The sequence below is a fragment of the Engraulis encrasicolus genome, chromosome 14 (assembly GCF_034702125.1).
Source record: "Engraulis encrasicolus isolate BLACKSEA-1 chromosome 14, IST_EnEncr_1.0, whole genome shotgun sequence".
Taxonomy (NCBI): domain Eukaryota; kingdom Metazoa; phylum Chordata; class Actinopteri; order Clupeiformes; family Engraulidae; genus Engraulis; species Engraulis encrasicolus.
Window position 1 is genome coordinate 9,461,009 of NC_085870.1, and position 15,000 is coordinate 9,476,008.

General features: G+C 46.3%; 2 protein-coding genes across 3 annotated transcripts in view; both read left to right on the top strand.

Moving 5' to 3' along the window:
* LOC134462051 (R3H domain-containing protein 2) overlaps positions 1 to 9,263 on the top strand; it is a 95,552-nt gene extending 86,289 nt beyond the window's left edge. Inside the window, exons 24-26 of the mRNA XM_063214898.1 lie at positions 2,419 to 2,513; positions 5,964 to 6,051; positions 8,105 to 9,263. Coding sequence (XP_063070968.1) covers positions 2,419 to 2,513; positions 5,964 to 6,051; positions 8,105 to 8,685 — 764 coding nt within the window. The 3' untranslated portion in view covers positions 8,686 to 9,263. The remainder of the gene's footprint in view (positions 1 to 2,418; positions 2,514 to 5,963; positions 6,052 to 8,104) is intronic.
* Positions 9,264 to 11,584: 2,321 nt separating this feature from the next.
* Positions 11,585 to 15,000, top strand: part of stac3 (SH3 and cysteine rich domain 3) — a 22,683-nt gene continuing 19,267 nt past the window's right edge. Inside the window, exons 1-3 of one of the 2 annotated variants that reach the window (XM_063216330.1) lie at positions 11,585 to 11,768; positions 12,796 to 12,881; positions 14,400 to 14,478. In XM_063216330.1, coding sequence (XP_063072400.1) covers positions 12,865 to 12,881; positions 14,400 to 14,478 — 96 coding nt within the window. In that variant the 5' untranslated portion in view covers positions 11,585 to 11,768; positions 12,796 to 12,864. The remainder of the gene's footprint in view (positions 11,769 to 12,795; positions 12,882 to 14,399; positions 14,479 to 15,000) is intronic. The other variant, XM_063216331.1, reaches the window with a different exon arrangement.

Below are 15,000 nucleotides of genomic sequence, written 5' to 3' on the forward strand. Positions count from 1 at the left end.
CAGCGATCTCCTTAACCTAGACCTACAGACATGTGTTAGGGCTTGCTCGAAAGCTGAGATTCGTAGCTTTTTACATTTTTTTACGGAACGTTTGTATGTTCTTTCAATCCACAGTTATTTAACCTTAAGCGGCCGCTACTTCAAGTAAACAATGGCGTTATTCTCCAGCCGGATAGAGAGGAAATCTTTTTTGTCGCTGCTCTTTGTTCCCTCGAATTAAACCGACGGTCTAAATAGGCTATATTTGTACGTCCCCAACACAAGACCAGTTCTTTCTAAGTTAGCTCTCTTCATGGAAAAACATGTTTCCAAGGAGTCAGAGACATCTTCCTGAAGACGCGAAACGGGAAGTGGAGGAGCGTGGTCAGTTTGTGACACTTGTGATTGGCTGAAATGGCCGCGTGCTTAAACACACATTTGATGGCTCTGACAGTCAGACTTCAGGAACCGAAACGTGGAACCGACAGACAAGGCACGTTTCAATGCCAAGTAGAACCTTAGCTTTTAATTCGGTTCCATCAAAGAATTGAATTTCGGTACCCAGTCCTACACACACACACACACACACACACACACACACACACACACACACACACACACACACACACACACACACACACACACACACCCTTATCCAGCTTTCCACTTCCCCTCCCACACACACACGTACGTACACACACACCCACACCGGCACGCACACCTTCTGACCTGGTGAGACACTAACCCACTGCCCCTGATCCCGGCACACGTGTTGACACAATTGACATACTTGTAATGGAGGTGGCCTTTCTTGTTCCACCTCCTGTCCTCTCTCTCTCTCTCTCTCTCTCTCTCTCTCTCTCTCTCTCTCTCTCTCTCTCTCTCTCTCTCTCTCTCTCTCTCTCTCTCTCTCTCTCTCTCTGCTCCACCTTCTCTCCTCTCAACTCTTCTAAGCCTCTTTCCTGGCCTTTGGTTGGAGGCTTGGCACCACGTGAGCTTCCTCTATAACTAAGCAAAGCCTCCCTCCAGACAAATATACACACACCTTGGCTCTTAATAGCCTCCTCCCTGGCCTCACCTGTATACTTAGAATATTGGATTAGATTGTGCCCACTCTCTCTCTCACTCTCTCTCTGTGTCTATTTCTCAATGTCTATCTATCTATCTCTGTCTAGCTATCCCTCCGTCTTTCTCTCTCGCTCTCTCTCACTCTTTCTCTACCAAGCCATTTCTCTATGTCTACCTATCTTTCCATCTTTCTCCCTCGCTTCGCAGTTCTATACGTTTTTTGTAACACAGTTGCTATTCTCTCATACCCACCCACACACTCACTATGTCACTCACGCATACACGCATATACACACATATACTGTGTGTGCTGCTAATCTGTGCGTTATTTGCGTCTGAATATGTAAGGGTAGAGGATTACCTGATGGCCGATGGGGCTGACCCCTTGTGTTGAGGACACTACTGAATACATACCGCTTTCCCCTCCAGCCGGCCCTCATCACTTAAACATGAGCGATAGTATTCAACAATTATGTTCACAACCACTATTCTCCAAACTACATGTCTGCAGTATATATCCTCGCACGTACGCACGTACACACAGGCGCGCGTGCACACACACACACACACACACACACACACACACACACACACACACACACACACAAGCGTGCATACACGGGTACACACACGCGCGCTACACACCGTTACCTCTTAAACATCTGCATATGTACACATAGACACCTGGTACATACATACCTCTGTACATACCCACCCCTCTCTGTCTCTTTCTTTTTCTGTCTCTCTCTTACACTCTCTCTATCTCTATCTCTCTATCTCTATCTCTCTATCTCTCTCTCTCTCTCTCTCTCTCTCTCTCGCACGCGCACACACACACACACACACACACACACACACACACACACACACACACACACACACACACACACACACTACACTAACACTGTACTTCTCCAGCTTTGGGTTTATGCAAATTGCCCTCCTTCCCTGCCACCGTTTCTCCTCTTCTCCTCTCCTGCCAACACTGAAGCAGCCTCTCTGCCATTATAGTGAAGTCACTTCACCCATATAAAGTATATATAGGCAATTACAAAGACTATATATACTCAACCAGAATACCCAACTCATACCTCTTTATGTGTGGGTGGGTGTGCGTGCGTGCGTGTGCATGCCTGTGTGTGCGCATGTGTTTGACTGTGCCTGTGTGTATGCGTGTGTGTATGCGTGTGTGTATGCGTGTGTGTGTTCGTGTGTGCGCGCGTGTGCGCGCGTGCGTGTGTGTGTGTGTGTGTGTGTGTGTGTGTGTGTGTGCGCGCGTGCGTGTGTGCGTGCGTGTGTGTGTGTGTGTGCGTGCGTGCCTATGCATGTGTGCACGTGTGCGTATGCCTGCCTGTGTGTGCATATGCGCAGGCGATGGGCGCTACTCTCTGCTGGGGCAGCCTCTGCAGTACAGCCTGTGCCCCCCGCCCCTCATGCACAACCAGTCCTCCTACAGTTCCCATCAGGTCAGTAATCTCCCACCCCCCCTCTCATTCACTCCCTCATTATCTCCCAGTCACACCCTCATTCTCTCTCATTCACTCCCTCATTATCTCCCAGTCACACCCTCATTCTCATTCTCACTCATTCACCTACGCAGTTCACCCATTGGTTGCACGGCGCACGCTCATTCATTCGATCCACTCAATACTTACTTCTTACTCCATCTCTCACCCCCTCCCCCCTTCTGACTCGTTCACTCACATACCTACGGTCGTGTTGTCATTCGCTCGTTAGTCGTAATTCAGTCTCCGCTCCATAACGTTAGCTAAACTCACTCACCGCCTCACTGGCCCACTCACTCATTCAGTCATGCCCTCGTTATCACTCAAATCACTTGCTGTGCGTGTACACCCAAAGTGACCAGAGTGACGGAAGTCGTTATTTCTCTATGGAGGGTCGACTGAGCGAACTGCAAACTGAGAGATCAAAGCAAATTCGCCAGGGGCCAAGCGACCTGGGGTGACCAGAGCGAATTTCAGCTATTAAAAGTCAGGTAATATGATGGTAGTGAGCTATGATGCGATTGGAATGTTCATATCTTTTAACGTTAACAAGCCAAAGCCGTTCCGTGAGGAGCTACATCAAGCATGTCAAAACAGGTCCAAATGGGTCCAAACTGAATACAGCGTATTCATGGCTGAACTTCTGCAACAACCTCGGCTACTCTGCTCCCTTAGTCGTTTTTGGTGTACACACAAAGTCATTCATTCACTCACCCGTCAATGGAGTACACTCACCTTCTAATTCGCTCACTAAATCATTCACTCTCTCACTCTCTCATTCACTTACTACACACTCTCATTCACTCAATAATGGCTCAAACACACCAGAAGTGACAAAAGCGACACCGACGGCGGAAGGAATTGACTTTGTATGGAGTCACTGGGTTTGGGATTTGCGCATCAGTTAGTAGTTAGTAGTAGCGAATATGTGAGCTAGTAAGCTTTGTTGCGGTTTGACAATGGTCGCTGCATTAGGTCGTACTCATGTCGCTCTTGCGCTCTTATGAAGTAGGGCTGCACGATTATGGAAAAAAATCATAGTCATGATTATTTGGGTCAAAATCATAATCACGATTATTGATTTTTGCTGTGTTTTTAAAAAATTATAACAACATCAAATATAACCAAGACTGAATTATATACGGGATGAGCAAAATAAAATGAATTGTAATAATTATGTAAAACGCAATAGCATGAAACTTAGGTGAACAGATTTCTGGACAGAATCACCAGCCTATCAGTATGTTTTGGCTTGAAGGAGGCTCTCGAAGGTCACTATTGCCACAATTAAATCCCAATTGAAATCACGATTTCGATATCACGATTTCGATATCACGATTATATCACGATTTTCGATTTGTGCACTATGAAGGCAGTCCAGCGGCTCTTTGTAGCTTTGGTCTCTTCTGCTGTGTTCACAGGGTTGCACCTCACGGTCATTGGCTCACTCCCTCATTCACCCTCTTCCCTCATACACCCTGTCATTCATTGACTCATTCACCCCCACCACATTGCCATTGATTCCCTCACCCTTAAGCTACGTACACACACGTCGCTGCTATTTACTAGCTTCTCGCTTGCTCTCCTACTCGCCACTCTCTCATGGAACGTTCGCTGAAAGTTCTCGCGGCTTTAACTGCCAGTGTACAGGCGAGAAGTACCGAACTCTGCATTCCAATTGGTTACTCGCTTACTCACCTCGCTCGAAGTTAATATATTTTCAACTCGGGATCCGCCCACATCGCATTGCTTGTACAGTACTTGCCTATTCGCCTGCTCGTCTTGCTGGAACACATTGACATTCTATTGACTTCATTGGCTGGGCGAGTAACTAGCAGCGACGTGTGTGAACCTAGCTTTATGAGTCTCTCTCTCTCTCTCTGTCTGTCTGTCTCTCTCTCCTCTCTCTCTCTCTCTCTCTCTCTCTCTCTCTCTCTCTCTCTCTCTCTCTCTCTCTCTCTCTCTCTCTCCACAATGATTCCTCTATTGTCCTGTGTGGAGGATTCCTCCATTGTCCTGCCCTGCTCTGTCAGAGGTCCCTCTGCAGTCATCGTGGTTCCTGCTTGTGTGCAGTCTGGCAGTCTGGTCTGGTCTCTGCCCAGTCTCTCGTGCAGGCCCTGTCTGATCCATCCCTTGTCAGCCCCCTCCTTTCTCCTCTCCTCTCCTCCTCCTCTCCTCTTCCTCTCCTCCCCCCTCCCCTCCCCTCCTCCTCTCCTCCTCCTCCTCCTCCTCCTCCTCTCCTCTCCCCTCCTCCCATCCTCCCCTCCTCCTCTCCTTCCCCCCTCCCCTCCTCCTCTCCTCTTCTCCCCCCCTCCCCTCCTCTCCTCTCCTCTCCTCTCCTCCTCTCCTCTTCTCCCCCCTCTTACTCTCCTCCTCCTCCTCTCCATCCTCCAGCCTCTCTCTGTCTCGGAGGGGGGATGACTCATCAGTGCTCTCTGTCTTGCGCACACACAAAACACAAACACACAAAAAAAACCCTCCACCTTGTGCCTCATCACTCATGGCTCATTGTCCGCCTTTGTGTCCCTTTCTGTGTGTGTGTCTGTGTGTGTGTGTGTGTCTGTGTCTGTCTGCTGTCTGCAAACGTCTCCCCTCCTTACACACGCACATACACTCAGTCACATTTACACAGCCGCACACACTCGATTGCAAGCCCACACATTTATGCACCGCATGCACATGCGCGCACGCACAAACACACACACACACACACTCTCTCACTCTCTCTCAGTCCCACACAGGGATATGCTGTATACACACACTCATTGTATGCCTCCATCAGTGTCTCATCTCTCTCTGTTGTGGATAAAAAGTGTGTGCGTGTGTGCGTGTGTGTGTGTGTGTGTCTGTGTGTGTGTGTGTGTGTGTGTGTGTGTGTGTGTGTGTGTGTGTGTGTGTGTGTGTGTGTGTGTGTGTGTGTGTGTGTGTGTGTGTGTGTGTGTGTGTGTGTGTGTGTGTGTGTGTGTGTGTGTGTGTGTGTGTGTGTGTGTGTGTGTGTGCGTGCGCGTGTGTGCGCGTGCGCGCGCGCCTGGCAGCTACATTATCGATACAACTACAGTGTGTGTGAGCACATCTGTGTGTCTGACCATTCACTGCTGTTAGTTGAAATATTTGTATGTCGATACGACTACTGTGTGTGTGTGTGTCTGCCACATTATCGATACAGCTACTGTGTGTGTGGATCGGGGGATCCAGATCGGGGGGGTATCTGCCTGTTCCCTCACTACAGCTACACGGTGTACGTTTAGTGTCTCTACAAGTCTGATGCTAATGTTTTGGTGCGTCTGTCTGTCTGTCTTTCTGTCTGTCGGTCTGTCGGTCTGTCTGTCTGTCGGTCTGTCTATGATGGTCTTTTGTTCCTGTTGCTAGTGTTGTTCCTGACTTGCGTGTTTTTGTGTTTCTGTATCGTAGGGCCAAGGGGTCATGAAGCAGCACGGAGCACGCGGCAAAAGACAGACCCTCAAGTCTGCTTCCACAGACCTGGGTACCACTGACGCAGGTGAGGACCCCTATGGTCGTATTAGGGCTGGGCAACGTTATTTTATTTTATTAATTTCTAAAATATTTTTATTTTATTTATTATTTATTTTATTTATTATTTATTATTATTTATTTTTTGGGGGGATGGGGTTCGCGCGCTATGCGATTAATCGCGATTAATCACAGAAAGTCATTGAGTTAATGCGATTAAAGATTTTCATGTTTGCCCACCCCTAGGTCGTATACACCCACACACTTGTGCAACTTAAAAGTTGCAATGTCTCACTCTCTCACACACACATTTGTATCTGCATCTTTGTGAGGACCTTCCATTGACTCCCATCATAACAAAACTAGTCAATGCTAAAAATCGTGCTCTAGCCAAAACAATCCCTAACCTGTCAGTAAGCAAATGTTTTTGCACTTTTAGTTTTTTCACCAACAACAATTCAATGTATTCAATATGGCTGGGAAAAGAGGGATATTCGCCATCCCATTATTACCCATGGACCGTTAACTAAGGTCTGAGTCATATATGATCTTTGGTAACGCTTTATAATAAGGTTCTTCTAATAAGTGTTTATAGTCACTAGTAAGTAGGTAGTAATACCCTTACAAGTGCCCAATAACATGCGTATTAATTTTGTTAACATCTTATAAACTGCTTATTATGTGTTTATAGTGGTCTTATTATTTACATCGGTACACATATCCATCTTGATATGCTGACTAATACTAGATATGGAGGCGTCGCGAAAAAAACTAACTTTTCAAGATGGCTGCCATGTGTACCGATTTTCATGCTTTTACTCAAATAAAGTTACTCATCAGATGTTAACAACGTTAATAAGCATGTTAACAACGTTAATAAGCATGTTAACATAGTTAATAAGCATGTTAACAAAGTTAATAAGCATGTTATTGGGCACTTGTAAGGGTATTACTACCTGCTTACTAGTGACTATAAACGCTTATTGAATAGTGGATCCTTACTACTCAAATCGTGAGTCACTCATCATTCTGTATTAACACATTCACTACCAAGGCACGTAAAAATAAGTTTGCCTCCCATGCGTTGGCTCCCAAACCGTAAAATTACGTTTTTACATTTTTTTTATTGGATTCTGAATCTACACATTCTAATGCACATTCTGTGTGATTTTCGTAATAATGTGATGAACAGAACTGACATAGATCATGAAAACACCTACAAAGTCAAAACTCCTACAAAGTCAGGATATGGATATTTCATAATCTGTGCATTTTATTACACACAGTATTTGAGTTTTATTATAGCCAGTCAAACCACTTCCTGATCAAGTCAAGTCATGTCTGGAGTTACTTCCTGGGCTGGAGAATCAAAACATACTTGCCTTGCTAGCTAGCCCATCAGGATAGGTGTAAAATGGAAGGTTGTAATGAAAAACAGCATGCAACACAGCAGGAAGTAACTTACTTTTGGGTGAGTACTTTGGCACGTCTACTTTTATCTACAGAACGAAAACTGCCAGTCAAGTGACATTAGCCAGCTAGCATTTCAGATGCTCTGAACTGCCTGACCAGGTGATTTTTGCACCAAAATAGTTTACTTGGAAGCTACTGGAGTTGTTCTTTGGGCGTGAAAATGCATTTAGACCCGCAATTTAAACTCGGAGAGTCAGAGCGCACCCGTGACAAAAAAGGCTTTATCTCAGTTCGAATGTTCAAAATCGCTATTTTTACCTAAACCAGTGCGCGCTTAATGTGAAATAACTTCGGAATGGAACAAGCTAGAAACAAACCGTGACAATATACAGACAGCTGAGTCTTTGGGCTTTCGACTGACATGTGTCTGTGGGTTGAAGACAAAATATTCGGTGGGTGTTCAAAAAATGACATAAAATGATGAAATTGGCTGGGAGTCTACAGTTGAATTCCAAAAAACGGCTGGTATTGAATGTGTTAACCACTAATGGAGTAGACATTACTGTATGCATGAGTCATATGTTAATTCACTCTCCCTCTCTCTCTCTCTCTCTCTCTCTCTCTCTCTCTCTCCCCCTCCATCCCTCTACCCCATCTCTCCTCCTCAGTGGTGAGCCGGGTGCTGGAGGTGACAGACCTCCCCGAGGGGATCACGCGCCCAGAGGCAGAGAAGCTCTTCAACCAGCTCTCCCTGTGTGGCGCCAAGATCCAGTGGCTCAAGGAGCCCCACCACCACCACACAGCTGCAGCCGCCCAGCACCCACACCAACACCACCACCACCACCAGCAGCACCCACATCAACTTCAGCATCAGCACCACCAGCACCATCAGCGAGGTGCTCCAGCGCCAGGCCAGCCCTGTGCCGCCGCCGCCGGTCTTGGCCCGGGCCTGGGTCCCACCACTCCCGGTCCCGGTACCAGCGTCTGCCCCTCGGGGCCCGGTTCGAGCTGCGTCGGAGTTGTCAAGGGGGACGCTGCTGCTGCTGCTGGTGGTGGTGGTGGTTGTGGTGGTGGTGGTGGTGGAGGAGATCCGGCTCACCTCTACACGGTGGTGGCCGTGTTCCCCAGCACCATGGCGGCCCAGAGTGCTTCCTTCAAACTCAACAACAGCGGAGGCAGCCTGTTCAAGCTACGCGCCGCCAAAAAGAACTATGACCTGCGCGTGCTGGAGCGAGCCAGCTCCCAGTAAAAAAAAGACCAAGAGAGAGAGATTGAGAGAGTGATTGACGCAGAGAGAGAGAGAGAGAGAGAGAGAGAGAGAGAGAGAGAGAGAGAGAAAGAGAGAGAGGGGTGTGGAGAGAAGGAGAGTGACTTGAGAAAGAGGGATTTAAAAACAGGACAAAATGGACAATTGATTGTTGTTCTTTTAAGGAAAAGGAAATGGGAGAAGAGGAGCCCAAAGGAATGAACTGATGTTGATGTTTTGCGACAAAAGCCCATCAAAATTTTTATGTTTAGAGTTTTTCATTTTTTTGTTTGTTTGTTTTGTTTTTTCCGTTTGTTCCATTTTTTGAATCGTTACCTGAAGAGCACACAAGACACGTGAGCATGTGTATCTCTGTTGCCATGTATATGACGTGTACAATAACACACACACACACACACACACACACACACACACACACACACACACACACACACACACACACACACACACATTCACAGGCCTACACACAGTTACACGCATTTCAAAGGTCACAACGCATACCAGCATACAGATGCACACTGCACACACACACACACATACACACACACACACACACACACACACACGGGGACACACACACACACACACGCACACGGACACTCACACATACACGGACACACACACACACACACGGACATAGACACACGTACATCCACAGAATGGGGCAATAGGGTCCTGTAGCACACATTATGGACACTGCACAGCAGACCCTCAGCCAATCCTCTTTTCCGCCACACCTCCTCTCCTTTCTTTTCTTTTCTTATCTTATCTTCTCTACTATACTCTTCCTCTTTTCCCCTCAAACCTCCTTCTCTCCTCTCTTTTCTTATCTTATCTTATCTTCTCTTCCCCTCTCCTCTTTTCCCCTCAAACCTCCTTCTCTCCTCTTTTTTCTTATCTTATCTTATATTCTCTTCCCCTCTCCTCTTTTCCCCTCAAACCTCCTTCTCTCCTCTCTTTTCTTATCTTATCTTATCTTATATTCTCTTCCCCTCTCCTCTTTTCCCCACAAACCTCCTTCTCTCCTCTCTTTTCTTTTCTTATCTTCTGTCCACTACACTCTTCCCCGTTCCTCCTCTTTTCTTCACACCTCTTCTCTCTTCTCCACACCTCTTAAATCCCGGCAACGTTCTTCTCCTCCTTCACTCCTCCGCTCCTCACACCTCTTCTTTACACAGCTTCTCTTCTCTACTTCTCTATACTCCTTACCTTCCCCACGCCTCTCTTCACCTTCACTAAACTCCTCCCCTCCCCTCCCTCTCTTTTCCACTCCCCTCTTCTCTTCCCGTCTCTGGGCCAAGTCCTCATTTTGTCGCTGGCTCTTGGCTACTCTCTCTGTCCCCTTTCCCTCCTCTCCTCCACACAAAGACCTACTCTATCATTTTACTGTCAATGCCCTTGTTCCGTCCTCCTTTCTTCTCCTCTCCGCTCCTCTCTCTCTCTCTCTCTCTCTCTCTCTCTCTCTCTTTCTTTCTCTCTCTCTCTCTTTCTTTCTCTCTCTCTCTCTCTCTCTCTCTCTCTCTCTCTCTCTCTCTCTCTCTCTCTCTCCCCCTCCCTGCATCTATATCTCTTGCGGGTCACTGTCACACGCTTTCTCTTTTGCTCTCTTGTTTTTCTTCATGCTTTCAGAGCTCTCTGGTCTCTCTCTCTCTCTCTCTCTCTCTCTCTCTCTCTCTCTCTCTCTCTCTCTCTCTCTCTCTCTCTCTCTCTCTCTCTCTGTTTGCCTTACTGCTGTTGTGGGTTTCTGTATTGCGCTGTTTTGTTTTATTTTTTTTCTCCTCAGAAAAAAATATTGTTCTTTTTTTTTTTTGGTTCGATATATTTATATAAGTGATGTATGGATTACAAAAATTCTATATAGATATAAATATATATATATAAATATACAGTGATTTCTTTTTTTCAGTGGATAAGTTAAAAGAAATTCCTTTTTATTCAGCCTCCCCTCCCCAACCCTCGTCCTGTTCCCTCTCCCTCCCCTCCCCCCCTTACCTACCCCCTTCCGGCCCCTCTCTGCATTGTGTTTGCATTCTCCGGTGACCGCCGTGCAGGACGTATCAGAGGAAAGTATTTAAAAAGTGCACAATGATTGCAAAATGTCTACTGTAAATTCCATTTAACCTGTTAACTTTTTGTTTGTTTTTAAAAATATAAAAAGACAAGACAAGATTGTAGTGTCTGCCGTTTTCATTCACTTTGTATGTGTGTGTGCGCCCGTGTGTGTGTGTGCGTACAGTATGTGTGTACCGTCTAGTGAATGTGTGTGTGAGCATGGGCAGTTGGGTAAGGTATGGGCAGAAGACAGAGGGGGGGGGGGGGGGGGTGGTGGGTGGGTGGGTGTAGTTGGGGGGGGGGGGGGGAGGTGTTGGGGGATTTAGGGGTGCTTTTGGTGTCCATCTCCCCCCCCACACACCCTAAATTCCATCGGACTTCAGCTGTCCCATTCAGTCTAGGACACAGACATGCACGCGCCTACGCAGGCATGCAGACACACGCACCCATTCACACACAAACACGCGCACACATGCACCCGCACACACACGCACCCACAGACACACACACACACACACGCAACCACACATAAACACACACACCCACACACACACGCGCGCACACACACACACAAACATGCGCACACACGCACCCACGCGCGCACACACACACACACACACGCACCCACACACACACACACACACACACACACACACAGACTTACACACAAGGCCGTGCGTACACACACGCGCACACACACACAAACACGCGCACACACACACACATACGCACCTCCCCACACACACACACACACACACACTTACACACAAGGCCGTGCGTGCATGTTTTAGGGGTGGGTCCCAGCCTGGGCTCCCACCTGTTGGCGCAGCCCCTTTTTGGAAAGTCCTCCAACGCTGGGGACCAAACAAAGACCCAACATATGTTGCACCGTGTCTCTGCTCAGGCTGAGTGACTTGGACCACAGACTCAACACACAAACAACCATTGACTGACCCTGAAGAGAAAACGCTCGCCTACAGCTCACGACACAAAACACTGCGTGGTTGAGGCAGGTAAGTCCCGAGCTTCTGTGACCTTCGATGTTACTTAGGTGCTGTGACTTCTGGCAAGCTCTTGGGCATCTGTGATGTCACATCCTGTGCATTCTGTATACGTGTATGTTTTAACTGATGCCTGGCCTATGTGGCCCAGCACACTGATTTGTAGCCACTTTGACAACTTCAAAAAAGTTCAATCTGTGCTCCAGGACGATATGGGTCCCTGTGGTTGTTTCTTACAGTACCACAGTCCTTTGCGTCTTCTTGCCTTTCTCCAACACCACTCCCCCTCCAGCCATCCATCCATCCCCCCTAAAAAATGCTCCTGTTTTAAAACTCCCAGCCCAGGATCAAATTGCCGCCCAAGAATAGCCTGGTCATTTTCGCCAGGCTGGCTGTGGCTGTGTCCGTCTCTGTGACCGCAGGAGCCCCATTGTCAGCCGGCGTGGGCGGGCGGGTAGACTGGTGAGCGCGCGGGCATGTTGAGGACACTGTGCACTCTGAAGCGGGCAGCCATGCTGAGACGCTTGCAGCTCCACAGGGGAGCGAGGCAGAGCGGCTGATGATTGGACCCAATTTAAAAGGCTGCGTTTTGGGGCCCAATTATCTCTGACTCATATCTTGCCTTGTTTCTTTTCTTTTTTTCTTTTGGTTGTCATCACCATGTTGTATTTTAAAATGGGCCAATTTTTTGAGACGGTGAACATGAATGCTTACTGTACTATACATGTTGTAGCTGTTTTGTTTTGATCGCCCACCACCATGTTGGACTAAAATGCTCTACTTTTCAAACTGAACAGTTCTTGCAGTACATATGTGCGTTTTATGTGAATCATTGGTTTGGCTCCATTTTCCCTTTTTTTCCTTTATCATGCTTTGGGTGATTACATATAATCCACGTCATTCGTTTTAAATAAGTATGCCCAGCACATGGTGCTGTTCTTTTAAGTGGTGACTGACAATGACATGAATCACAATGAAACAGTGGATATAAATATCATATAATTATAGCATCTCCTGTTTTCTGGGTTGCTCTCTACAGCTCTCCAGTGCCCCCTGCTGCTCCTGATAGGCACTGCCGGTGCAGTGTGCTCCAGTACCCTGTAACACAATGGCCCAATATGACACGTAAGTGTTTACAAGCAATACAACTGTGCACAAGAGCAACCATAGTGTAAATTATGTAATTGTGTCCATGTTTCTACTGTATCATATGCACACTTGCACTCTGACTCTCACATACATAAATGTGTGTTATCTATGTGACCCTGGTTCGTCATATGAAATCTTGAGAACCTTGAACATAGTCAGGATTGAGCATGATGCTGGTTCTAATGTCCAGTGATAATGTTGCAATTGGTTGGTAAAATGGCTTAATGTAGCCTGTTTCTTCCTCGTGATCAGAACATCAACAGAATGTTTCTTCTCTTCTCTTATTTGAAGTTAATTAAAATTGAAATCAATCAATTCGTAGAGGGCCCTTTCGCTCACACATATCCGGAGTACATGTAAGGATAGATCATTCTCCAAAGAGAAGAGAAATGTACAGTGTGTGTTCTTTTACCTGAAAGGTTACAAGGCACTGACTGCCAAGTTAACCTCTTCTACTGCAACAGTGGTTAGGTTTTCTTGTAGACTTCTGTTTTAAAATGATGTCAGATATTGGCAGTGAGGAAACTGGGAATACAGGCCAATGCCATTTTGACATGGATACGAGCCAGGAAAGCTTGTGATTGGTCTTAATTGTATACTTCTACTTGCACACTTAATAAACTAGTGGTTCCACTAAACCCAATTGACCTGGATGAGACTTCCTAATTAAAACCAGCTAGTTAATTGGATGGCTGGAAGGAAATGTTGTGACTGATTCTTAGCAGTGTTCTCTATAGCAGGTGTCAGGAAATACTCTTAACAAGCCTGATTAAGGACATCAATGAGTAATTAATTAAGCTCTAATAAAAAATATATGAGTTTCATGTATAGATTCATATATTTTAAATTCAAATTGGAAGTGTTCATTTGATTGAGCATACTTCATCATGATGGACCGGAGGTGTTACATGCATCTAGAGGAAATGAATCAACTCAGACCTGGTGCTCTTGATGAAAGAAAAAAAGATTGTCCGCCATGTCTGTGAATCTGTCTGGCTTTAACAACTTAAATTACTTTGAAAGCAGTGACATATAGTTACCTCCCTGAAGTATTATCTTGATTATTTGTTATCAATAAGACTGACAGGGAAAGACATGCTATAATTAACTAGCTTTTAAAAGAGGACAGCTGGAAACATGTCACATGCCTTCCTTGACATGTTTTTTTTTCCCTGTTAGCTACTGAAAAGTCATTACTTTATTATTATGCTTTATAACTGCACAAATACACCTAGCGCGACGCGATTGAAGCGACAGAGAATCGCTTCTGTGCAGCAAGAGCGATACGAGCGATTGAAGCGACTACAGTATGTGTATGTCCGTTACAAGCAGAAGGCAAAGCATTCAAACATTCCCATTGGCTGGTTGCCGAACCGCGTCATAGAAAGTTGAAAGGATTTCAAAGGATTTGAACATAGCAACCTAATTTTGCTATGTGCCACCACAACTTTATTGGTTTAAAAGGTGGCTCATTGGATGCCCTGTGTATTACAGACTGGACGACAAGGACTCACTGGATTTCCATGACAACCCACCGGCCCCTGACAATGTGGTGAAGGAGGAAGACAACACGGTGAGGAAGGGAGTGAGAGGTGGTGAGGGGTTGGTGGTGGGGTTGGTGGGGTCAGGACAAACCTAACCAGGCAGAGACAAAATGTTTAACTTCCCACAATTCTCAGTGCAGCGCACCGCAGCACATCATATATACTGTACAGTAGTGTTTACCAACCTTTTTTGTCCTGCGTACCCCCTAAGCCATGTTGTCATATGAAGAGTACCCCCCTCATGCATGATGTATATCTGTTCTGCTATCCCAAAGTGGCTACACTCCATGTATTTGTTATTATTACATTTCTCCACGTACCCCCTGAGGTGTGGTCACGTACCCCTAGTGCAGTGATTCTCAAAGTGTGGTCCGGGGACTACTAGTGGTCCGCGACAGAGTTCAGGTGGTCCACGAGGGGATTTCTACTTTTCCAAGATAAGCTAGCAGTAGGCTATATTTGTAACATTTTCATGTTTTCAACACAATACGACAGGCTTATGATGTGAATAAAAAGTAAGTGATCTGCATAAAAATTAGCAGTGTCAAATT